General features: G+C 39.5%; 1 protein-coding gene across 4 annotated transcripts; it reads left to right on the forward strand.

The window, feature by feature from the left end:
* The first annotated feature begins 7,480 nt into the window (after positions 1 to 7,480).
* Positions 7,481 to 23,850, forward strand: LOC135711244 (zinc finger CCCH domain-containing protein 18). Of its 4 annotated transcripts, none has more exons than XM_065234129.1 (8): positions 7,481 to 7,647; positions 7,954 to 8,459; positions 14,829 to 15,734; positions 15,795 to 16,495; positions 16,555 to 17,056; positions 17,117 to 17,217; positions 17,273 to 17,468; positions 23,194 to 23,850. In XM_065234129.1, the coding sequence occupies exons 3-8, from the start codon at positions 14,840 to 14,842 to the stop codon at positions 23,379 to 23,381; spliced, it is 2,583 nt and encodes an 860-aa protein (XP_065090201.1). In that variant the 5' UTR covers positions 7,481 to 7,647; positions 7,954 to 8,459; positions 14,829 to 14,839; the 3' UTR covers positions 23,382 to 23,850. The 4 variants fall into 4 exon arrangements, with proteins under 4 accessions (XP_065090201.1, XP_065090290.1, XP_065090362.1 ...); XM_065234218.1 differs by having other exon boundaries at positions 8,122 to 8,459; XM_065234290.1 differs by having other exon boundaries at positions 8,330 to 8,459.
* The last annotated feature ends 1,448 nt before the right edge of the window (positions 23,851 to 25,298 follow it).

Here is a 25,298-nt window from a genome sequence, read left to right on the forward strand (position 1 = left end):
TTTACGAACGTGTTTTAACAAATAATAGAATGTTTGTATCGAAGATCACTTTTAAATTTATTTGACTTTTCATTCGTAGCGGTAGATTGGCAAAAGATTAGCAAATTGTTGAGATATTTTTAAAATCTAACACTGCTTCTGAACGCATTTATATTCAATGGCGCTGCACTTTGGCCTATCGAATAAAGAAAAAAATGGATTCCACCAGAGCGCTTTTGTTTTTGAGAATAGCGGGTATAAACATTCATATCACACATACTTATTTACTTGTTTCAATATCTTTTTAAATAAAATACCGTACCAAGCGCTTTATTGACTCAAGGTTTCCCAGGTGCCATGAATAACTTTCGAAGCGATCGAATAAATTTCCCCATAAGGCATCAAATACCATTCCCCACAAAGACCTGCTTATGACCCAATGCTGATCCATGAGATCCTCCCTTTATGCCAGAAGGGAAGCGATGAAGAAGAAGCTGTGTGGTTTACCTAAAATACATAATTCGCATCGATGCCAAGAATTGTCGCTTGGATAGGCCTATTTTACGGGATCCGGAAAGGGCGTTTCCAAATGCGATTATACGGAGTTGCTAAAGTGTCACGCCACCACGCGCCGTCCTCTGGATGACTTCAGTATCATCAACTGGAGCGACATGTTGGAACACATTTAGCTGCTCGATAGATGGATTACATTACAGTAGCATTAAAATAGAACTACGCGACGGAAAGAACAGTGTGTCGAAAAAAATAAATAAAACAAAAGAAATTTAAATTTCAAAAATTAATAGCAAGCTAACTATTTTTCTTTTGAAATAATCATCGATGTCTTCTCGGTCGCGGATGACTGTGGCTTTGGTTAGAAGCACGGACTGATGAAATCTGTAGCAACAATTGCCGCCAACAAGCGCGAGTCATTGACTGCTCAACATCGTTTACTTATAAGCAAATGTTAACCCGAAGTATTCACCCCTGATAATGTTGGCCCAGATAACAACGAAAGCAACATAATGTCATGCTGTCTGACAACAGGCTCTCCCTTTCAATTTTCGTTAGAGAAAAAGAGATAACAGGTGGGTACAATCAATATCATCAACTACTTTAAGCTAGTACGTATGAGTAGATAGTGTTGCCGTGAGGTACACTCGAAAATTTCAAATGTAAGTGCGTCAAATCAAATTTCGAGCCGCTCCGTCTGTCACTTCGTTTGTGCTTCTAGTCTTAGAGTTACCGGTGAGCACTCGTGTTTATTTCAGTTACCGTGTGGACGTAATTTGTGATGAGCCCCGGTCCCTTTCAAATTGTATCATTATTTATACACGATCCATATATTTGAAATGACGTTTCACATTCATCTAGTGATGGCCGATTTTCATTCGAATTATCGATTAATCGATTAACGAACCGAAAAGTATAATATTTGCAATCGGTTATATCATGCCGATATAAGCATAAACTTCTCCAGAGGATCATCACCGATCGTTTCAAACATGTGCTGCACTCTCATTGGTGGAAAAATGGCAGCACAACAAACAAAAAAAAATCGATTAGTTGTTAATCGAGTAGTTAAAAAATGGGACACCTCTGATTTTGGTGTGTTTATTTTGATAAAAATGAGTGCAACATTTCATCTCTACCGAAGGGGCAGCAAAACCACAAAATTATCTTGAATACGAGGGGTATTCAATGGATGAAAGGGACCGTGAAAGAGGACACTAATATAGAAAGTTTTTCTTCCGACAGTTTCATCTTAGTATTCATCTTTGGTATAACCATAGAGGTAACTCTAAGACAAGTAGGTCCCGAAGAAACGTGCTCAACTTTTTGGCTCACCTCTGGTACTATCTTCGGTCCCAAGCTTGTCGAATCACCCCTCGAAACATAGGTAAAACCAATAACCCCTCATTTTATCTGTCAAACTTTCATAGCAATCAAAACAAACCTTGCGTAGTACTAGAATTTCGACTAGAATAGGGTACGTTAATCGTTTGCTTGGGACCAATAGGCTACTAAAGTGGTGAGCCAATTTAAAATCGTTAGTTTCGTATTGATTGTTGGTATAACCTCTATGGTATAACGGTATTATCAACAATCAATTCGAAACTAACGATTTTAAATTGACTCACTACTTGACTAGCCTATTGGTCCTAAGCAAACGATTAACGTATCCCATTCTAGTCGAAATTCTAGTACTACACTATGTTTGTTTTGATTTGCTATGAAAGTTTGACAGATAAAATGAGGGGTTCATGGATTTCCTTATGTTTCGAGGGGTGCATCGATTAGCTTGGGACCGAAGCGAGTACCAGAGCTGAGCCAAAAAGTTGAGCACGTTTCGTCGGGACCTTCTGTTCTTAGAGTTACCGGTATTATGGCATCTGGAAAGCCGACTATCGTAGCTTCCGTAACTACATTTCCACGGGTTTGCCCCTCTCCTTGTTACTCATAATGGTCACCTAGTTGGACATGATCGAAACGAAATATCCGTTAATATCAAGATCAAGATAGCGCTATAACATGTTATAACAGAGTTACCTCTATGTTATAACCATAGAGGTAACTCTAAGACCACTGGGTCCCGAAGAAAATCATTATTATTTTTGGCTCACTCAGTACCAGAACAACGGTCCCAAGCAGTCCCAAGCTATTTCACTCACCCCTGCATGTTCTGCATGAATCCACACACCCCTGATGTTATCTGTCAAACTTTCATAGCGAATCAAAACAAACATAGTGTAGTAATAGAATTTCAACTAGAATAGGGTACGTTAATCGTTTGCTTGGAACCAATAGGCTACTAAAGTGGTGAGCTAATTTAAAATCGTTAGTTTCGTATTGATTGTTGTTATAACTCTGTAGTCTGAACGTACTATGAGATATGGATTCATTTGGGAGAAGATGGAAGAACAACCCAACAAACAATTCACAGTCACAAATAAGCATACACATTGAATAAATGCTATATAACAGTGTACAATGCTGAATAAAACAAGATGTCGAATTATGTGCTGAAAAAAGCTCATTGAGATCGATAGATGCGCCTTTATTCCGCCGTTTGCTCTGATATGATTAATTTACTTATTAAAAGCTTTCTAAACGTTGACTGTCTTCCTGATTCAGAACCAGAAGTTTGATCTAATAACAAACTGAATAAGTGTAATTTTCACATCCATTGTCGCTTTAATTCGACTGTTTTCAATTGCTTTATTAAAATGCTTTATTAGACGTCTTATAAATGTTTTCTAGCTCCATTCTTAGATTTCATTGCATTGCTTTACAATATTGCTGCATAAAGGTGAATACAGTCAGCAAAATAGCTCTTATACCACTATGCGTCCATGTTTTAGTTGAATGCTTTGTAAATGCTTTATAAACGACGTATTTGATTAATTATTCCACAACACTGCCCAAAAACAATTCAGAGTCACAAATAAGCATATAGATTGAATAAATGCTTTATAACAGTGTACAATGCTGAATAAAACGGGTTGTCAAATTATGTACTCAGAAAACCTCATTGAGATCGATGATGCGCCTTTATTCCGCTGATTGCTCTGATTTGATTAATATACTTATTAAAACCTATACAAACGATGACTGTCTTCCTGATTCAACACCAGAAGTTTGATCTAATAACATACTCAATAAGTGTAATTTGCACATACATCATTGACGCTTTAATCCGACTGTTTCAATTGATTTAATAACATGCTTTATTATACGTCTAATAATTGTTTTCTAGCTCCATTACTAGATTCCATTGCATTGCTTAACAATATTGCTGAATAAAGGTGAATACAGTCAGCATAATAGCTCTTATACCACTATGCGTCCATGTTTTAATTGCATGCTTTATAAATGCTCTACAAACGGCGTATTCATTCATTATTCCACAACAGTGCTTCAGGCTAACAACAAAACGAAATTGGTAGCATAGTGGTAACCGTTTCCGCTTTCCAAGTAGAAGGTCGCGAGTTCAATCCCAGCCTCAACCCTTTTTTATTTATGTTCTACTCCTAATTAATTTAAATCGTATCACTCACGACAACCAATTCATAGATCTATAGAAAAGAATAGCATCCTTTAATCGAAATTAGAGAGATGGAGAGGTAACGTTGGTCTTATGTTAAACAATTATGAATGAATTAATCTTTCTCACATCTCCTTGAATTAGCTAGAGTTACGACTGGAAGTGCTGATAGGTTTTCAGATTCAAGCTTTTATTGCTTATTTTGCTGCTCATATGATGTATTCTAGGATAGCTCAGATGGCAAGGCAAGCGGCTGGTGATCGGAAGGTCATGGTTCGAATCCCATCTAACGACATGTGTATGTATGTATGTATATATGTATGTAATGAATTTTCTAGTACCTGGTGGTGAATGCGTGCTTCTACAGAAATAAATGACACAACAATCACTAACGAGAACAACCCTGCTCTGTGCTGTTCTTATTTTCGGATTAATAATCCCGTAGTTGAATAATCGTTTAATAAATGTATAATGATGTAATAATTAAACATTATTTCACATGAGAATCAAGCGTCTATATACTTTTATACTATCGCTGCTTAAGGAAGTACATATGTCTAATAAACGCTGAATAATCAAAAATTTGATCGAATTAGCTCTGTTTACAACTCTTCTAAGTCGAATAAAAGCTTCTCGACATACCTTATTCCACACCAAATATTTCGATGTTGTGGTTGAATAAATTCTCCAGATTTGTGTGAACAAAGCCTGAACAGAAGTGTTTATTAAAAATAGTACAAGTATTATTAAGCATGAAGTGGAATAAAATCGTCAAGAAGTCGTTTCTTCAATAGGCAATTGTTTGTTGGGAAGCTTCTTGTGGTTAGTTATGTGCTAAATGCGAGCTGAATGTTAACCTAATAAAAATGCTCCATTTGCGCAAAGGCCATCTATTAAACCATGTAGTTGTTTTGATTTATTGTAAACTGTAGAGCTGATCTCTATATAATCCTCCCCCACGCAAGACGTCGAAAGAAAAACGAAAATCTGAAATGGATTCTGAATCCATGTTGGATCCTCCCCTCTCTCCCGATACCAAACGTAGACTGATTAAATTTCAAAGGTTGTTTTTATGTGTCCTACACATGAATTTTTGTAATGTGATCAACAAAATAAATGATATCTATGTGTCGGACACACTTAATACACAGACAAACAGACGTAACACTTTGAAAAAGTTTTTCTTGAAAACATAGTATCTCAAAACATACACGGATAGAAATCTCCTTATACCTTTTGGCAAATTTCTATTGCTGATTATTCATAAAATGTATAAGTCAACTAATAAGCAGACGCCTTGCAAAAAGTTAATGAAGATCATGTGTCAAATGAAATGTATAAGTGGTCACACATACCTTTTATGCACTCTTATAGAACCTATGTGGTTTGTCTTATGGAATGTATAAGCACAAACGAAGTGACAGACGGAGCGGCTCGAAAACTTTGGTGACTAACCTGCTATTTCAATTTTTCAGTGTACCACATGGCAACACCACTACTACTGGATTGTACCACATGGCAACACTACTACTGGATTGTACTAGCATTTTCACCAAATGTATTAGAATGTTTTGGTTCTATCTCTTTCACTCTATTCAAAACTGAAATGCATAAAAAATGACAAAATGATACGCACTCTTTGCACACTGTCAAAGAATCATTGTACACAAAATCAACTTTGTTCAAATCAAAACAAAAAAACTAACCCATCTGGCGGATGATGGCACAAGCTTCCAAGAAAATTCTATTACAGTGAACCACATTATTTAAATGGATTTCTTCGCCAGTTAGTCGTCTGTCACTTCGTTTGTGGTATAAGGCTGATGTTTTGGCAAAAATGTATAAGTGAAACACATGAATAAAATAATTGATTTTCGTTTCGTGTACGACCTCAGTAACGATATCTCTCTGGCTTCTCGCGGAAAACAAGATTGCTCGCTAACTCGCAAACAATATTGCATAAAAGATCTATAGAATGTATAGAAACGTCAAAGTAATCCGATGCCATCGCTGCGGCGAGTAGTTCGCGGAATTGATAAAATTCAAATCAACCGTTAAATGCATGAACGGAGATACACAATGAAGTGTTACGTCTGGTTGTGTGTGCTTAATATGTGTACACATAAAAGCCATGTGTAACCACTACTATTCCTTTGACTTATAAATTTAATGTGTGCTTCTGGATGGATTCTGTTTATGTGTGGTCACTTAAAAATCATGTGGAATTTTACATGGAAATTATTCAATAAAAATGTGTGGAATTCTATTAGTGTAGAAAGAGGCCGATGTTTGTTTTAAAAATTAAAAGCATGTTTGAAATAAGCATATTTATTTTTGTTCAAATTCAAATCAAACAAAAATTTTCACATTTATTTCCAACATGAATATTATTTAAAAAAAAAAAACGAAACATTTTAATTTTTATCATTCATATCACATGACTTCTTACATGGAATACGTTTGAAATCAAACTAGTATATATTTGTGGCCAGAACAAACTGAGTTTACGTTTGGATTTACCTTAAATATTTTTGTTTCGACGATAGATTTTTCTGCATGTCACGCTAACTTGAAAGTACCCATTAATGAGTAAAAAAAGAACCATTTTGAAGAAAAGTGGCTTAACTCATGAAATGAGTAGAACCTATTTTACTCATTAATGAGTATTCAGCGAATACGTAAAAAAATGGGTACTTTTCATCAATCATGTTTTTTCTGCACATGAGTAAAAAGTATCCATTTTATTGATTGGTTTTTTTGCTTCAGGTTATTGCTTGTCAGCAAACGTTTTAAAAAAATATCAAATCATAAAAATACTTCATATTCTTTATTGCACATAAACACTTAATCATAATCACAATACATATTACACAAATAAGTAGAATCAACCCAGACATTCCCGGAGAACTTCGAGATTAGGGCGTAATTGCTTTTGTAAACAAACACTTCATTTGGTGATTTATCGCGAATTAAGGCTCAATTTAAAAAACTAACAACACAAACAGGTAGATCAATGGTTTTTCTATCATTTGGTATAGTTTGTTCACAAGATTGTAAGAAAAGATAAAGCAAACTATTCCTCGATTAATTATTGCAAAGATTTGCTTTGCACTTCATTTAAATGTTCAAAACGCACGAAACAAAACAAAACTGCACAACAAAGAGCTCTATGATGGCATGAACTTTTTTCACGGATGCCAGTAAGATCATTTATTATTCATGGTAGCCTGTGCCTCCGCTTATCTATGGAATCTATGGTATCTATCTCGGTATCTATAGCCAATACTCAATAACCTCCTTTGGTGTTATGTAATTTATGCATGGCCTTTCTGTGATGTTTTTATTTTACCTTCACTGAATACCACCCTGACATCTCGAAACGGTTATACATTGCAACCCTGCAACTGAAACGTCAAAAATCATCAGCCATTTTTGTTTCGCGTAGAAAATTTTGCACCGTTCAGCATCGCAGAAGCATTTTTTGGCGTGGTCCGGAAGAATTTACGGATTTTCTGCTTGATTTTATTGCGAAAAATCTATTCGCAAACGCCTCTGCCGAACCGGAATCAGAATACAGGATACCCGTGTGTGCAATTGAACCTACAGTGGTCCTCTCTGCAAAGGTAAGAACCCGCGGGCAAGGAAGACTGCTCAACTTCAAGAGTAAAAACCTTCCACCATTGTGAAATTAGCGCAGAATGGAAAATGAGACGGATCGATTGAAAGTTAGTGAATGAAATTTTCTCGAAAGGACTAAGATGCAGAAAAGGAAATGGTCGTTTTAAAGTATTTATGTAACCTAGTGAAGTTCAGTTATGGAATGAAATAAGTAGTTAACCGGTTCCAGAGAGTTCGTTCCGGAAGAAGAAGAACATGAAGAAATGTATGGACACGAAAGTTGTGAAGTTTTTTTTTTATGTTTCGTTTAGTTCACGGACTGTCGGAATCAAAATGGTGCTCGGATCAAGTTCAGTTATGTATACAAGCAGACTCCTGAGCAGGAAGTTAATGGAACAATGTACCAACACAAGTTGAATGAAATTGTATTGATAATGTGTTTGGCGGTTTACGTTCTTTGTTTTGTTTTCGGAATATAGTTTGTTGACCATCCTCTTAACGGGAAATTTACCAATCCGATAACGAGTGGGTTTAAGTTTAATCAATGCGCTTGAATCTGTTCGTGAGCCGGCCGGGTGCTCCCGGTCAAGAAACGAAGAGGTAGAGGAAAGACTCGATTGAAACTAAACGACAGTCGTATTTGAATACAAGGAGGATGGTAAGTGCGCATATGTTGGAACTCTTCAGTCAAGTTCAGTAGAACTAAAAGTAGTAATTTGTAATTGGTGCTTGTTTGAACAAAAAATAAAGTCCTGAAATGATCAGGGAGAAAGTGTCCCCGCCTCCTCGAGGGCTTTTACTCGATGTTTGTACGAAGGTAAGACGTGATTGATTGGAGAAGAGCAAATCTAGAACGAAATCTATCATCCAAAATGTGAATATCATAGGTAAAACAAGCAATCAAGGATGAAATGTGTAAACATATCAGATGATAAATTATTCAGTCGGTAAGATGTGGACAATTTGCTAGTGCTTACAGTGACTGTTACAAACATGTAAAAGTTGAGTAGCTAACAACAGGAACAGTGTCGGAATGCTATGCCTTACTCAATTCAACTGGTGTGTAAAATGGTATCAGTTTAATATAAACCGTTTAATAAACATAAATGATAAATTTTATAAACATTTAAAAATACCTGAATTCATAAGAGAGTCGCAATTACAATTAGTTTTCTAAAACACGTTAGTTAATTCAGCAGAGGCGAACTAGCCTAAGGCTGAAAACCTTTTTAATAAAGGAAAGTTCATTAACTACGTAGACAGTTTTTTGAGATTCTTGACCCTCCCCCCTCCCCCTGCGTAGACAATTAACCTTACAATTTTTTTACAATTTGTATGGGGTGTGGATAACTCCCCCCCCCTCCCCCAACCGCCTACGTAGTTTATGAACAGCCCCTAACTATTTAATTTACGCCGTTAATTCCTACAGGGAAATGGTGTAATGGTGGTAGTTTTTTTTTAAATAATTCGTTTATTTTTGCTGGCTCATTTGCTGTAGCTTTGCGGAGCCGATATTTATTGTTTAGATAACAAAATTACTTAAAACTAACGTTAGTAAAGTGGAGGCCGATTACTCGCGGCTATCTCTAGGTTAGGGGTAAAAAATTGTAACAAATGGATGACAGGGTAGGGATTGAGAACACAAGGTTTGGAGAGCAATGTGCTCTTGATCCTCGAACTAAGCAACATACTGATGAAAAAGACAAACATGGGCGTACACTGATGGGCAGCTATGGTGCACCAAGGTGTTTCGCCTAAAATTACCTTTCAATCAACTTGTTTGCACTGATAGGCTTCCGCACTGCTTCATCGTATGTAATAATTTCTTACAAACCCAACTCGTTAAACTTTTGTATTGGACGGAACGAGCTGCCAATAAACTACGTAGGCATTATTTTTTAAAAGATATTTGACCTAAATAGGCTGAATTATTATAGTCACTATATTCATAGGCTGGCGTAGACAATGACGGGAGCCAATCGAGCATGACTGTTTCTTAATAGATCAATGTGGTCGAAGTATTGTGATCGTCACGATAAATTAATCGAAAAAAATTAAACCAATTCAGTTGATAATTTGTCAAATGTATTTATGAATGCTATTTTTATGTTTTTCATAGAGAACAGCGACGCGGCTAATGCGTAGATGAAAATATACTTTTTGATTGATTTTTTACGGATGGAATGGTAATTTTGCAGGTATGCGTTGACAAGTGTAAGTTGTTCGATATTCTTTTAACACATTTCCTCCTATTCCGTCTAAAATTGATTGTTTACATTGATATTCATACTGCACAGACGAAAAAAAAAAATGTTGCGTACAACGAAAACGTTCTGCAAAAGCTTGAACATTGTCAGGGTGCCAGATTATTATTGAAGAAATTACAGTTGCCTGCTGGCAGGATTTGAAATGTTTGAGAAATGTTTGTTCTATGAGTTGGTGTAGTCAGATTCCGTGAATGTGTGGTCATTCAAGATAAATCAATGTTCAAAGTCATTGTTTACGTTTCGAGTTATACCCTTCTGACATGTTTCCCCTGAAATATAGTGACTATAGGCTAAATTGGGCAAAGAGGCGACAGCTCATCAATTTGACAGGTTGCCCGAGCAAAGTCCGTTTACCAAATGAAAGCAAATCGATATTAAAGTGTGCAGTTCCTATCATAATGAAAACTCATTTTGATTTCAAATGTCGCGACATAAGTCTGACATCATATTGTGCTTTCATTATGCAGTCAAGACTTTGTAAATGAAAGCAACTTAACTTGAAGTTCTGCTGTTAACGTCTTGTTTAAAATTTAATTGAAGTTCATCATGATTATTGTTTATTTGTTTTGTTTAACACATTTTAGGTCATTTCAGTGCTAACATTTGAAAACGGCGCAAAAGCCATTTGTAAACAAATGGTTTGTGGGCCCTTTACTCGCTACCCGAAGAACGCCCACGCAAACCAACAGCATCGTCAGGAAGGGGAAAATTTCCCCTACCCGATGTTGCTGTTGTGTCTCGTGGGTGTACTTCAAGTAGTGAGTAAAGGGCCCACAAACCATTTGTTTACAAATGGCTTTTGTGCCGTTTTCAAATGTTAGCACTGATTTGTGACTTGCCCGGGGTGAGATTTGAGCCAAGTCTTTCAGCGTGAGAAGCATGAATGCTAACCATTTACTCCAGGCCCGTATACATTATGAATGCAAAATCAGTAATCAAATTGATTTAATTGAAAGCAGGATTAGTTTTCCGTTTGCTTCAACAGTGTAAAATTTTGCTCTCATTTTTGCTGTGTTAACCGTTAAGTCAACTAAAATGAGATCAACTGGAGTATTCAAAATAAGTTACATCATAACAGCAAATTTTGATTTCAATTTGATCTCCAGCTTTGCTCGGGTGTCTGCTCGATTGAAATGACTATTTCCAAGACTTTGACTGATATCCGGTTCTTCCAATTTTTACATGACTCTTTAGTGCGGCCAACCCTCCCAACTATATGGCGACTCAAACCATGTTTAGCAATGCTTCGTCGAATGGTTTCGATCAGAAATCGACAGACTCAGCCTTTTTTCACTGCTGGATGGTGTGCGTGTTTTTTTTTCAATCTCACATTATCCTGTTGTCTGTTCGTGAATAATTTTTTCGTTTTTGTCCTCTTCCAGATAGATCAGCAACACTTACAAGCAATTGATACTTGCCCCAACGCTTATCCCATACTTTTCGGCTATGTTGCGTTGCGATTCGTTTCTTTGGCAATCACGCACAATGAGATTTAGGACCTGAAGAGAAATTTTCTTTCCGCCCATTGTTGCTGCTTCAAAAAATACTTCAGAGTTCTACTTCTTCTTCTTCATTCCTTTATTTAACGTCGGTCTTTGTTCCGCAATCTAGTGACGACGGGACGGACATCGATAGCTCTCCATTGACGGTGTGCAGGATGGCAGCTTCCACACCTGGATATCGCACCCATTCAACACACATGGGTCGGAACCAACGGCTTTACTTCCCTTTCGAAGGAAGACGTGACGAAAGATTTGTATGCCTCAGAAAAATCCCATGGATACCACCACACCACCGGCGTCGGCTTCAGAGTTCTACGGTAGACTTTTGTGATGCATATAAACAATTAAATGTCAAAATCCTGAAATACGAGGGGTGTGCCAATGTAATTCAGACGGCTTAATATTTCTTTCGCTGGTGGATCTTTTTTTGAATGTCATACCAGGATCTGAGTTTTTGGCTTACTTAATTTAATTTCTTTACAAATTTAGCTAATAACAAAAACAGCGCATATTAGTAGTCACTGACAATTGAAATGAATTTCCCCTGAAGATCATGCTCGAGTGACTGACGAAAACTGTTTTATCAATATCGCCGTGTATGGTCGATATCTGCGCAGCTGCGAAGCAAGTCCATGCTGGAGGCGGCTGGATTCGATTCCCGTCCGATCTATGATTTTTTTCGGATTGGAAAATTTCTCGACTTCCTTGGGCTTAGGATCCCGTAAAAAAGAACCCATAGAGGTACAATTAAATGTATTGTAACCATACAATAGAATGTATTGTATTTACAATAAATCGTATTGTCACGAAGTTGAGTGCAGTTAATGCTCAAATTAGAGCGTCACAGCCAATAAGAAGTCGAAAAAGAATGCTCAAAATGCCTTCTATACACTCCTTTTGGTAATAACGCAGTGCATCGCTTTAGTCTATAATAGACCTATCAACTAAATGATTCAAGATAACTACACTCTGAAAAATCGTCACGTCATATTTACGTGAAAACATAGGTGGTTTTCGGTCACCCTATTTTTCACGTAACTTTTACCGGAATTGTACGTAGCCGATTAAAATTCAGCTTCGATTATCTACGTAATTATTCAGGTAAATAAGACCCTGATTTCCACGTACTCCTTATGTGAAATCGGGTTGAAAACTACTTGTAAAACCGGTAACTTTTACGTGATATTCCGTTTTGTTGAAAATGCTTTTCACATAATTTGTACGTGAATTTTTAATGAGAATAATGGAACTTATATGTAGAAGCAGTGAATATTATGCAATTTCATCGGGTAGATATAAATTCCACGTGTTTAAATTGAGACGACGTTTAAATATAGAAGTCCCAAACACACAGACACAAATACACTAAATCTGTTTATGTGAATATAAGGTCGATTTCACCAACATTTTTAGTGGACATGACGTGTAATGCAGGTCAAAGTTACTAACGTCACGTAACATTTGAGATTTTCTAAATACGTAAATCGGACGTGAGGATTTTTTAGAGTGTATTAGCCCAGCAGCGAAGACATCAAATCTAGAGTAACATTTGAAATGGGCCTATGTCCAAAACGTAAACAAACCAGAAAATGAATTTTAAATTTTGGCCACCTCTATTCTATTCATATTTAAGAAAATTGAAGTACTTTAGGCATTTATATTGTTCACAATAACAATAGTAACTGTATCTCAGTATACAACATCCAAAATATGCGAAAAGCTTTCAAAAATATATGAAAATCGATAACAATATAATTTCATAAATTAATAAGCCTTTTTTGTAAATCTTTCAATGGATAGGCCCTTTTTGTTAAGCCGTTGTGCTTGTCATCAGAAATGGTAGGCCCTTTGCTAAGCCTTTTCGCAACGTCAAATAAATTCAAAACAAATCATCGGCCGTGCCTCAAGCAGTAGGGCCTAGCTTTGGTTTGAAATTTTTCAATCATCGGCCTTTCTACGTCACTAGGCTTAACAATGAAATGAAATAAATGAATGGTTGGCCGTTTTAGCGTGCGGGCCTATAAATGAATCGAAAAATTTCGTTGATCGGCCGTTTCGAAAATCGAGTTATTTTTAATGATTTTTCTCGATTATGCGGAACTTTCTTACACGATTAGTAGATATCAAGCGGTGCTAAAGAATGGTATCAAACCCCGATTTGTTTACGTTTTGGACATAGGCCCATTTCAAATGTTACTCTAGAAATCAAGAAGACTGTCAGTGCCAGTCTTCTTGATTAAAGAGCCTGCATTTATAAAGAGACGACATCTTATCCATTTGACAGGTCTTCTGCTCGATTGGAATGACTTTTCGTATGACGTTGACAGATAATCGATTGTTCCAATTTTGACATGTCGTCTCTTTATAAATTCAGGCTCTTTATTCTTGATATGTTGTCTTCGCCAGCAGTCAGTCAATACATACGCTTTTAAAAGTACACTAGATTCCCTTTCACAGACAAAGTACCTGACATTGAAAAAATAGCTGTTACCGTTAATAAATTAACTACTTTGAATGGTAGGTGTTACCAGAGGGTCAATAATTTATGTTACATAAACAGAAGGTTTATCTTGAGGGACTATTTGTGACAAACTAAACTATAAAACAACCGCCAAAAAAAGGGTTTATTTTTAATGCGATCAATTTTAACAAACTTTTTTTTTATTGTTTCTATATACTTTATTAGTCTTTGCATAAGAAACATTCATACTATTTAATTTATGGTAAAAACATACTAAAAGTAATTTTTTTTTCAAGTTTGTTGAAAATTGATCATTTCTCCGCTTTTTCCGCGAATTTATCGAGAAAGAAATTTCGCCCAAGCAATCAAGATGATTGTGCCTCTATCCGATAGGATTGCATAGACCTTGAATTATAAGAAATTTGTAGAAGAAGCCATTCCTTAAGTTTGCGACGTAAGTATGAATGCTCTGTGAAGAATTATGTCAGGATTTTCCGAACTAGTTGTTGATTTATAAGACTTATGGTTATGCATTCATTTCGGAAGTTTATGTCAGCCTTCTGCAGAGGAAACTGACTGGTTTTCATGTTATTAGCATAGGTGAGCATAGTTTAATCATAGCTGAAACCTTATTTAAACCGGCGTTTTATACTATCCGTTACAGTTAAAGCATTCATTTCCAATGGTAATTTAAAAATTCAAAATTCTATTGGACAAGATATCATTCGTATCTGAACCAGTTGAATCAGGTTAAAAACAAAAACGCCAAAAAACATTAACATGTTAAATTTCTCCAAATTGTTTCCAACTGATACCAATAACTTCACTCCATTGAAAGATAGCACCATAACTCACTCTCGCAGCAAGGGATCGCACTAAAATTCACATCCAGATCACCCACGCTTTTCCCCTCTTTCACTACCAGGTCACACTAATGTCATCCTGTTTCGTTCCAGCCATCGGAACCATGGATAGTGACGATTCCAGGCCCGGCTCGTCGGCATCCAATAGCTCCGACTCGGATAGCCCGTCCAGTCCGGGTGTTCCCGGTGGTGCCCCGAACGCACAAGCGGACGGTGCCGAAGGTCGTGCTTCCCGCTCCCGATCTAGGTCTCGTTCCCGCTCTAGGTCTCGTTCCCGGTCTAGGTCTCGGTCGCGATCGGGCTCGCGTTCGCGTTCCGGATCTCATTCGCGCTCCAACAGTCCGGCATCGAAGAAAAACAGTCCACCGTCGAGTCCGAAAAACTACGACGATGCAGCGTCCCGATCGAATTCGCCTTCTTTCCGGAGTGCGGAGAATTCGCGAAATTCTATGCCGCAGAAATCACCCCGGAGCCGCAGTGGCTCACCGGATGGTCGGTACAATCGGTCACGGTCGGGTTCGAAGGAATCGAATCGATCGGATACTTCGCCGAAACGCCATCGTCATCTGTCACGGCACTCCAGTGCTTCTAATCTTAGCGAGAAGTTGAAGGGAGAAGAGATCTCGGATTGCGAGATGGAGTCCGATCAGGAGGACAAGGACAAGAGCAACGACGACAAGATAGAAGACAGTGAAATGCCTTCCGCACACAGTGCAGTTAAGGACACGCTAGACATGAGCCACGAGGATCTGAGCGATGTGAGTCTCGAAAGTGAGAATGAACAGGAAATCGGGAAGGACAGCGATCGTGAGAGTGACAAGGAGGACGCTGAGGAAGAGAGAGATGATGAGCCGAAGCAGCGTACCGAGGAGGAAGATGATCCACAGTCCATGGAGAACGAAAAGATGAAGATAACCGATTTGCGCCAGAAGTTGGAAGAGAAGAAAAATCAATTGCGGAGCATGGAGGAAAAGCAGCAAACCAATGGGTCTCTGAGAGGTAGTAGCAAATTGAAGATTGTATTGATTGTGATTTTACTAACCAGTTCTCTGTTTGTAGCTCACGACAACTTGTTGGATGCGGATTTGATGGATACAAAAAACGATGAGGATGCTTTAGATTTCGAGGCAGAGGAGGGTGAATGTAATGATCCGCCGAAGGAGGTGGAGAAAACTGAAACTGGTAAGATTCCTGTTCAAGCTCCGGAATCTGATAAGAAGAAGCCTTCCGACGTTGAGTTGGAAGAAGGGGAAGAACTGGAAGAAGGCGAGGTCTCGGATGAAGATGAAAAGAGACCGGAAGAGACGGAACCCAAACCGGTTTGTCGCTTTTACACTCGTGGTCAATGTACTTGGGGAATGAGTTGTCGATTTCTACATCCCGGAGTAACGGATAAGGGAAACTATACCATGTTCGATATGGTACGTCCGGTTCCGATCCCGCATCAACCTCCACCATACGCCGCCCATCCGGTTGTATATCCAACGGACTATCGCATTGAGCGTCCTCCGATGCATCATATTGCTCCGCACCATGCCGTTCCATATAGTGCCCCTGGTGCACTACCACCACAAGTCAGAGCCCAGGATACGGTAGGTGAAAGCGCCTGGGAACGTGGTCTCCGAACGGCAAAGGAAATGATGCGCAAAGCTACCAAGCGTAAGGAGCAGGACATCGACTTTGAAGACAAGAAGATGAATCTTTCTCTTACTCAGGACGAATTGGAGAAGGACAACTATTATACCAGAGGTTCACCAGAGGTAATTTGATTGTGAATGATTTTAAGTAGGCACCAAAATTAAACAATACATTTTCGTAGTCACCAACATACAGTGCACGTCCAGCGGTTGCAGCTGTATCGTATGAGTTCAATGCACCTGTGACCGCTAAGTTTACTCGCCCTGGGCCAGCTTCTTTCGAGGAGGACGCTTTCGGTCGCACTCACCGCTACCGAGAGCTGCCTTCTCATCGGATGCCACAGTATGAGGATGAGGATCCAACTAAACGTCGCAATCGGGCTACTCGTGAAGTGATCGTTCAACGGGCTGATGAATGGAGTGATCCATGGATGCGTTCTAAATCACCTGGCCGTGAGAAGCGATCATCACGCCGTGACAGACGCAGCTACAGCAATAGTTCATCGTACAGTAGTTCCAGCAGCAGCTCTCGATCCGGATCCAGTTCGGATTCCAGTCGTTCACCGTCCCCCAGCACAAAACGCACCCGCTACGATAGTCATCGGTCAAAGGAGAGCGAGCGCCACACGACACACGTACGGAAGGTTATTCGTACGCGATCTCCCAGCGCAAGCCCGAGGCGAGGTAAGTATTCTCCAACGCGGAGTATTTTTTTTTGTTTTAATTGTGGCCTTTCTTTTGCAGTTCGAAAAGTTTCACCAGTTGTTGCTAAGAAACGCAATGCTTCACCTCCTCCTCCAGAAAAGAGAGTTGTAGAAAAAGTGGTGACCACCAAAAGGAAAAAGGTAAGTTATAATCGCAGAGGAACTTGGAAAACATAATAACGCATTCCATTTCCAGTCCTCGCCGGTGCCTAAATCGTCCACTGAAAAACGGCGACGACGATCGAGTTCTTCTGGTTCAGGCTCGTCTGATTCCAGCGATTCTGGTTCTGAGAGTTCTTACTCTTCCAGTTCTTCGACGTCGTCTCGGGAAAAGTCAAAAAAATCCAAGGTTTCCGAGAAACCTTCAAAGGCGGCTGTACCGTCAAAGAAAGGTAAATTACCAACTGACCCAAATCACCATAACGTCACGCGTCGTCTAGCTCCGCTTTTCATGTAAAAAGCACTTTTTTAATCACTCTAGATGGTAGATAAATAAATGTGGGTAACATAAAAGTTGAATTCATCAAGGGTTTGTTCTTTCGGAATGAGAATGAGGCGAAACGACTTGATTTGTTTGCAACAGTTCACTGCGTGTGAAACGTACGGTGGCAGTTGAACATGTATATGAAAACCCAAACCTATCAGCAGGAATGCAATAGTTCTTACCAATACAAAGATAAAAAAAGGTACTTCTGTGGCCCAGAATACAATGGATTTGGAAATTTAGCTATCTACAGGACAGATGATTCCAACCATTTCTTCATCATCAATCTACATGCAGAGGTAAACATATCAGGAGAAGGTTCCAAAGCTACATCAGCCTACTCCTTCTGAACAAGCGGCAGTATAGTTCTACCAGTCCGCTTCCTCTCTGGACCATTCGGGACGCTTCATCGTGGAACTTCCTTTCGACGATTCGAAGCCTGCGCTGATCGTTTCATTGACGGCAGGTTAATTGCCGCTCATCCCAAGTCGGTCCTATTTGCGTTTTTGTCAAAACTGATTTTTTCAATAGAAACGCTAGCTAATCAATCATATTTTCATAATACTGGATGAACTCTATAACTTTGTTCTCGAAATGTTTGGAAAAAACAGCAAAACGGGTTGTCCCATTACATACGAAGGAATGATGCGATGCAAATTTAAAACGTCTTTTTCTCGGCTTCCTGATTTGTGCTATGGGACGGACTTGCCATGAGCGGCAGTTAAGATCGATGAAAAAACTGTTCGAACGAGATTCAAGCAGTATTCGGATTTCATGAATGAAAACTTCTACCTCCCTCACTTTGCAGGGATGAAGGCAAAGAGCACAACGACGGTTGGTTTTTTATGTCGCTAGTGTGTCCGCATCTGGCGTATCTTTCTACGATGGGCTTCTAGATGAATCAAACGTGAACTGTTCTCTGTTCATTTGCGTTTCATGTCGAACAAGGTGCAGTAGATGCGGAAAAGATGCTCTGCCAAGTGTGGTTGCATCTACTAGACAGATTATTTGTGGTTCTCAAGCGAGCCAATCAAACACTACCGTCTCTACACCGCCACATACTGAACGAAATCTATACAAGCCATGAGACAAGTAGCGAATGATCGCAGTGGAGAGGATTGGTTTGGATATGTATGTCGACGATTTTCTGTCAGGGGCGAAGAACATCGATGAAGTAAGGGAGCTATTGAATCAAGGTGTCGAGGTTCTTAAATCTGCAGGAATCAACCTGCGTAAATGCACAATCAATCGTTCAGACCTTCTACGAAATGGGAAAGATGCAGAACAATACAATACTACCGTTATACGCATAAGAGTCCCACGGTACATAAGAATTGCATAGAACATGGGACAGTTATGCGTATAACGGCAGAATACTGGACATATAAAAAATACCAAGATATCGCGGCAACAGAACATTTTCAAGATCTCGAGAATAGATAATTATTCCAGAATCAGGACTTTGAAACATTTCAAGATCTTAGAACTTGGCTAAATGTTCAAGATTTTATACTTGATACTACTACTTTATATTTTATCCATTTTCATAATTATGGGACTAAAGATTTCTTTTCCAAAATCCATGATATTCTTCTTCTTATTCACATTTCAAGCTTATTGCTTAGTGTATATTAGCTTATTGCATGCTTTTAGCTTAGTGTTCTAAATGCTCTCGACCGGACCGGGAATCGAACCCGCCGCCTCCGGCTTGGTATCCGACATGAAAAAAAAAACATGTAGAAAGATTTAATAAAAATCTCATATTTTAAAAAAAATAATCAAGATCCCAGACATAGAATTTATTAGATTCCAACATCTCATAAATTCCAATTTTCAGATCTTGTAACTTCGTAAAATTTTCGTATCTCATACTTGGACAAATTTTAATGATCGTGGACTGATCAAAACATTTCAAAATTCTACCGCTTCAATCAATCATCGTTTTCTATGAAAAAATATGTAAAATCCTAGAGACGAGACCTCGGTAGCTTACCGTTTATGTTTACTGGGCATAAGGTCGGGGAGTTCAATCCCAAGCCCGTCCCCTTCCTTGCAATTTTTCATTATGCTTTATTCTATCTCCACTAGATTTAAATCGAAACAGTCTACTAATCGCATCTCTTACCACAATGAATTCTGATTTAAAAATAACCCAACTTTACTTTCTTACTTATGTATCTTGCATACCCCTAGTGGTGCATAAGGCCAACGTGAAAGATTTTCATTCTGGGCGGATGCTCGCTTTTGCCTTCCTTGCCTGTCGACTTCTCTTATTTCCTTGTTGAAGCTCCGCCGCCATGAGCCCATGGGTCTGCCTTTGCTGCGATGTTCTGCCGGGTTCTTATCCAGCGCTTGCTTGCAGATTTCATTTCCGCCCCTTCGTAGTGTGTGGCCGAACCGCCTCAATTTAAGTTATCGAATTTCTATTGATATCGGTTTCTGATGACATCGACGATCGAGCTCAGCATTCGAGATCCAGTTGTAAGGCCACCAGGCACGAAATATATAGCATGCGTCGGTTGATGAAAACCTGCAGCTTTTGTGTGTTACCCGCTGATACACATCACGTATCGCTGGCGTATAACAGCATAGATGTCAAGTTTGAATTGAAAATTTGAATTTTGGTACCTTTACTTATCTGGTTAGATCTTCATACACTCGCAAAAGTATCCCTAGCCTTCTTCATTCGTGCACCTATGTCGCTCTTGGTCCCACTGTTTGTCGCTATCTGGATCCTAAGATATTGGAAACTTTCGACTTTCTTCACTGCTTGTTCCGCTACCGTTAAGGTGCAAGGGTTGTCTGTGTTGACATCCAACGATTTAGTCTTGTTGACGTTGATGGTGAGGCCCGCTGCAGAGGAGCGTTCGGCTAGGTCTTTGAGCTTTCTCTACATATCAGAGCACCATTGTGCTAATAGCGCAACATCATCAACCAAATCGAAGTCGTTGAGATGCTCCATAGCTCACGATTCAGTACACGGTCAATTGCACCTGCCTTGATCTCGTCGATTACGATGAGGAACAGTAGCGATGATAGTAAACATCCTTGCCTCACACCTGCGGAATCCTGCCTGCTGGCGCCGGAGAGTTACGTCTATCTTCTCCTGTATCCGATTCTGGGTTACTTTGCACAGAACTTTGAGAACAACACACATTAACATGATGCCTCGCCAGTTATCGCACACAGTCAGATCCCCTTTCTTTGAAACCTTCACTAAGACGCCCTGCATCCAGTCGGCCGAAAAAGTCGCGGTGTTCCAGATATTACAGAATAGTTTATGCAACATTGGGTCAGCTTTGAGCATTTATGCTGATTGCGATCGACCCCAGGAGCCTTGTTGGATTTCATACTTCGGATAGCTGCTTCAATACTCTGAAGTGGTGGGCCTCGGAGATGACGCGAGTGATGCGTCGTACCCTTGGCAGATTATATCGAGATGTTGATGGTTGATTAGACGTCGAAACTTGAAGTTGTTCAAAGTGCTCAAACCAACGTTTTAGCTGGTCAATGGGGTCGGTAAGTAACTGTCCAGTCGGGTCTTTCACTGGTCTCTTTGGATTCATCCTTGTTCCATGCAGGCGTCGTGAGATATCGTAGAGGACGCGGATATCGCCAGTCCCTTTGTCTGCCAGGGAGTCTACCTACGCTCGCTTGTGACTGAAAGAGCTACCGAATACCGTTGACGGGCTTCATTCTTGGCTCCTCTGGTGCTCGCCCGCTGTATCGCGGCTTTTGCTTCTCTACGCTCATCAATCTTTCGCCAGGTACATCGGTGATCAGCTCTTTTCGTGCGCTGCTCAACCAGAATGTACCCACTTGTCTCGATAAAGGCATTTTTGATGCCCGTCCACTGTTCTTCTAAGCTGCCGGTCGTACGGAGACGAGCCAGCCAACGCCTAAAAGTGTCCTTAATAAAGATATATAAAAAAAAAAAAAAAAATTCTAAGCTGCCATGCCACCTTCCGGAACATCCGCTGTTCGGGTCTCAAGTTCTTCAAAAAACGATCTTTTCACAGCTTGATCTTCTAGTCGGCGGTTGTTGAATCGAATTGAATAACCCAATCCACTAACACGACTATCCTTCCCGTTGCAATTGTGAACATGCAAAGGTAAAGGTTAGTTCTCGAGTTATGCAGAAATTTCTGTTTCAGTTATATGGGAACCCCCATTTACATAGGAGGGAGGGGTCTCGAACCATCATAAAAACCTTTCCCTGCCCCAAAAAAACCCTGCATACAAATTTTCACGCTGATCGGTTCAGTAGTTTCCAAGTCTATAAGGGTCAGACAGACAGAAATTCATTTTTATATTGTTTATATTGTTTATTGATTGTTTATAGATTTGTATATATTGTACATAGAAAAAGAAGAACTCGAGAAAATGGCAGTCGTAGTTAGGTAAGCGGGTGACATAGAGACAGCTTAAATCGATACTGACTATTCAAAATTGGATTGAAAATCGTGAGATGGACCGAAAAGTTGTTGATCATAATACTACCCTGGGAAGAAATGGGTGAATGGTGACAAATACCAAGAAATAGTCAACTGCTACATTATCTAGAGTTGATGTACCATTTATGCTATTATCCTATGGGAATTTCATATGTCATAATTGGAATAGGGGAGAATGGTATACAACGCACCCCCTGGGCAGAACGCACCAGCTGACTTTCATTTGTGTTTCTCATGGCTTTTGCGTAACTTTGTTGTTGTCTTATCAAGCAGCACTTCTAGCATAGCATCTGAACTCAAAATCCTGCATGATAAATCCTAGAATTGGATTAAAACTTCGAAGAAAAACTCAAAATAAAATGAAAAAGTGCGTCTTACCCCGGGGGTGCGTTATGTACTGTTCTCCCCTACACCATAAATACACACTTAAATTTTTTCGCCGAGATTCCAATAGCCGAGTAGTTCTGCAATTTATTTTGCTGAGGTTCAGTAAAACAATTGCCGAGACTCAGCTAACAAATAAGATTTTGCTGAGATATTAGCTAACAAACATATATTTTGCAGATATATCAGCAAAAGTAAATGCCGAGGTAATCGGCTGTTGGAGATTTTACCGAGCTAGATTAAGTGTGTAGGAACGCCATAACTGGATAACTGGAACATTAGGGTACTTCATTTTGAAAAATAAAAGGATTTGCAACCTAATAGGCCACCCTCCAGTTTGTTTACTAACCCCAAAATATTAGCCTGTACAAAAATATTGATGAAGTTTTAGTGCAAATGGTTTGAAGTTTATATGGATGCAACCTACTGGTACAACTACCCTATACTAGAGGAGCAAAAGGGAAAATTTTACATGAGCGAAAGAAGATGATGACGCATGCAATTATGACCATCTCTAGATAGAGCTGGAATTAGGGCGTAACAGCTTTTGTTAATAATGACTTCTTTCGATGATTTCTAGAAAGTTAAGGCTCGCCTTCGCAATTCAACAACACCATCGGGTAGGGGACGACTTCCCCTACCCGACGATTATGATGGTTTGCGTGGACATGCCTTGAGTTCCTAAAAATCATCGATAAAAGTCATTGTTTACAAATTCCAGCTCTATCTAGATCTAACGGTATCTATAAATTAGCACACAATTTTCACACTTCGTTTTTCTTTGTTATTCAACAGCTGAGCTAAAGAAGTCATCGGGCGATTCAAAACCGAACGCTCAAGTCATTCCACCATCAAGTGCAGCGTTAGAGAAGGCGGCTGCCAGTGCCAGTGCCGCGAAAAAATCTTCTAGGAGGGAAGAACTCCTTAAACAGTTGCGGGCTGTGGAGGAAGCCATTGCACGGAAGCGGACAAAAATTTCCTAAATCTCATCATACCTTATTACGGATTTCCTTTCGACCCTACTAATCACCGTTTAAGAATATTCCATTTCGATCATTTTGACCAGAGCAAAGTTAACCTTAACCGTAGAACGTATCCGTGTAAATCTCCTGAGAGAGGTTTGTCGTTTAAATAGTCTTATCATTTCCAACCCTATGTCAACGAATGGGAACCGACTAAATTGCTTTTAGTCATCCGTTCAACACATTTTCGCAACAATAGCTTGATTCTTTCAAACAAGCGAATCACTTAATTGCCGATTGTGTGACAAAGGTTAGCGATCAAACATTAAAAAGCTCAGATCCCATCTTCTCCCATGTAGCACTACCGTCATACTAAATACAATGCATGTGTGACTTTGGCGTAAACGTAAACTGTTTCTTTGCATTAAAAAGAACTACTATAGTGATACTGGTAATAATAAGTAAACAATAAAAGTTAAGATGTCATCAAGCTAAGAGGTGTAATTATTTTCAAGAGTTGAAAGAAATATGCCTTCATGATGACATGTGATGTTATCAGGGGTTATGAGCAATATTCATCAGCGTTTTTATTAAATTTCATTACCTATTTCCCTGGGAGCAAGACAACTGGGGGCTGAATAGGTAGGAACAGTATCGAAAATAAGTTGTAGGCAAATTTTTATTTACAAATCCATAAAAAAAAAACCGAATTTATGCACCTATGGTGTGATCAGACCCTTCTTACTTATTCAAGTTTATTTATTTTATTGTCATTATCAGTGACCAAGCCCCCCACCCCCGTGTCATCCAGTGACGCTACGCCACTGCCTGGGGTACCCGGAATATATCCGGGTGTAGTATATTTGGTGAGGCTACCAATCACCTTATCATCGTATTTTAATGTGATTTAATGGGTTTTAATTCAATTCATATTCAAGCAACTTCCCCGGGGTACCCGGAACATGTCCAAGTGTGTCCAATGTGGTCTGGAACACTTAACACGACTTGCATTGATCTTATTTTTGAATTCTGTTTTAATTTGATGTGTCGCATGATGGTTTTGATACGTTTTCCGTTAAATCCAGCGTGAAGGCCCATATTCACCGGATCTTATTCCGGCCATATCTCCGGAACCGGTTCACCGATTCCAAAACTGTTCAATAGCGTTCAATGGGACCCCAAGACCTATCATTTGGCGCCGAGTTTGTCCAAATCGGTTGAGCGGTTGCTGAGAAACGTGAGCGCATTCATTTCGTTACATACACACACACATACACACATACACACGTACACACGTACACACACACACAGACATGTTCGATCTCGTCGAGCTGAGTCGAATGGTATATGACACTCGGCCCTCCGGGCCTCGGATCAATAGTCGGTTTTTCAAGTGATATCTATACCCTTCTTTGTAAAGGGTGTCCGTCCACGATGAAATTGCCACACTATGAAATTGCTCTAACTTTTTAACCGTTGGGTAGAATTAAATGAAAATTTGGGTGGATTTAGTTCATAATGCATTATTTACATCCTGCAAGTTTTAAAGTCCTGTGATCAAAACTCGCGGAAATTGAGTCGAAAGAACAGCTCGTGCGTGATAAAATCTTGCGCATTCAACACGAGAACAAGGATCTCTCGCATCGTTCCATCGCTAAAACGTTGGGATTCGCGAATTCCACGGTGTCGCGAGTGATTAAGCGGTTCGAGGAACGGTTGACCACCGATCGGAAGCCCAGAAGTGAAGGAAAAAGTATTCCGTACAACACCAAAAATCACAACCGCGTAGTTGGGGCCTTCAACCGAAATCCGAACGCCTCCGTTAGGGATGTGGCTAAGAAGCTGCACCTAAGCCGAAGTTTTGTCCAGAAGGCCAAAACTAAGGCTGGGCTTCGAACGTTCAAGGTACAAAAGGCCCCTAATCGCGACGAGAAGCAG

This window comes from Ochlerotatus camptorhynchus, unplaced genomic scaffold (genome assembly GCF_037179485.1).
Source record: "Ochlerotatus camptorhynchus isolate MF236.1 unplaced genomic scaffold, CSIRO-AGI_Acam_v1.1 ptg000003l, whole genome shotgun sequence".
NCBI classification, from domain to species: domain Eukaryota; kingdom Metazoa; phylum Arthropoda; class Insecta; order Diptera; family Culicidae; genus Ochlerotatus; species Ochlerotatus camptorhynchus.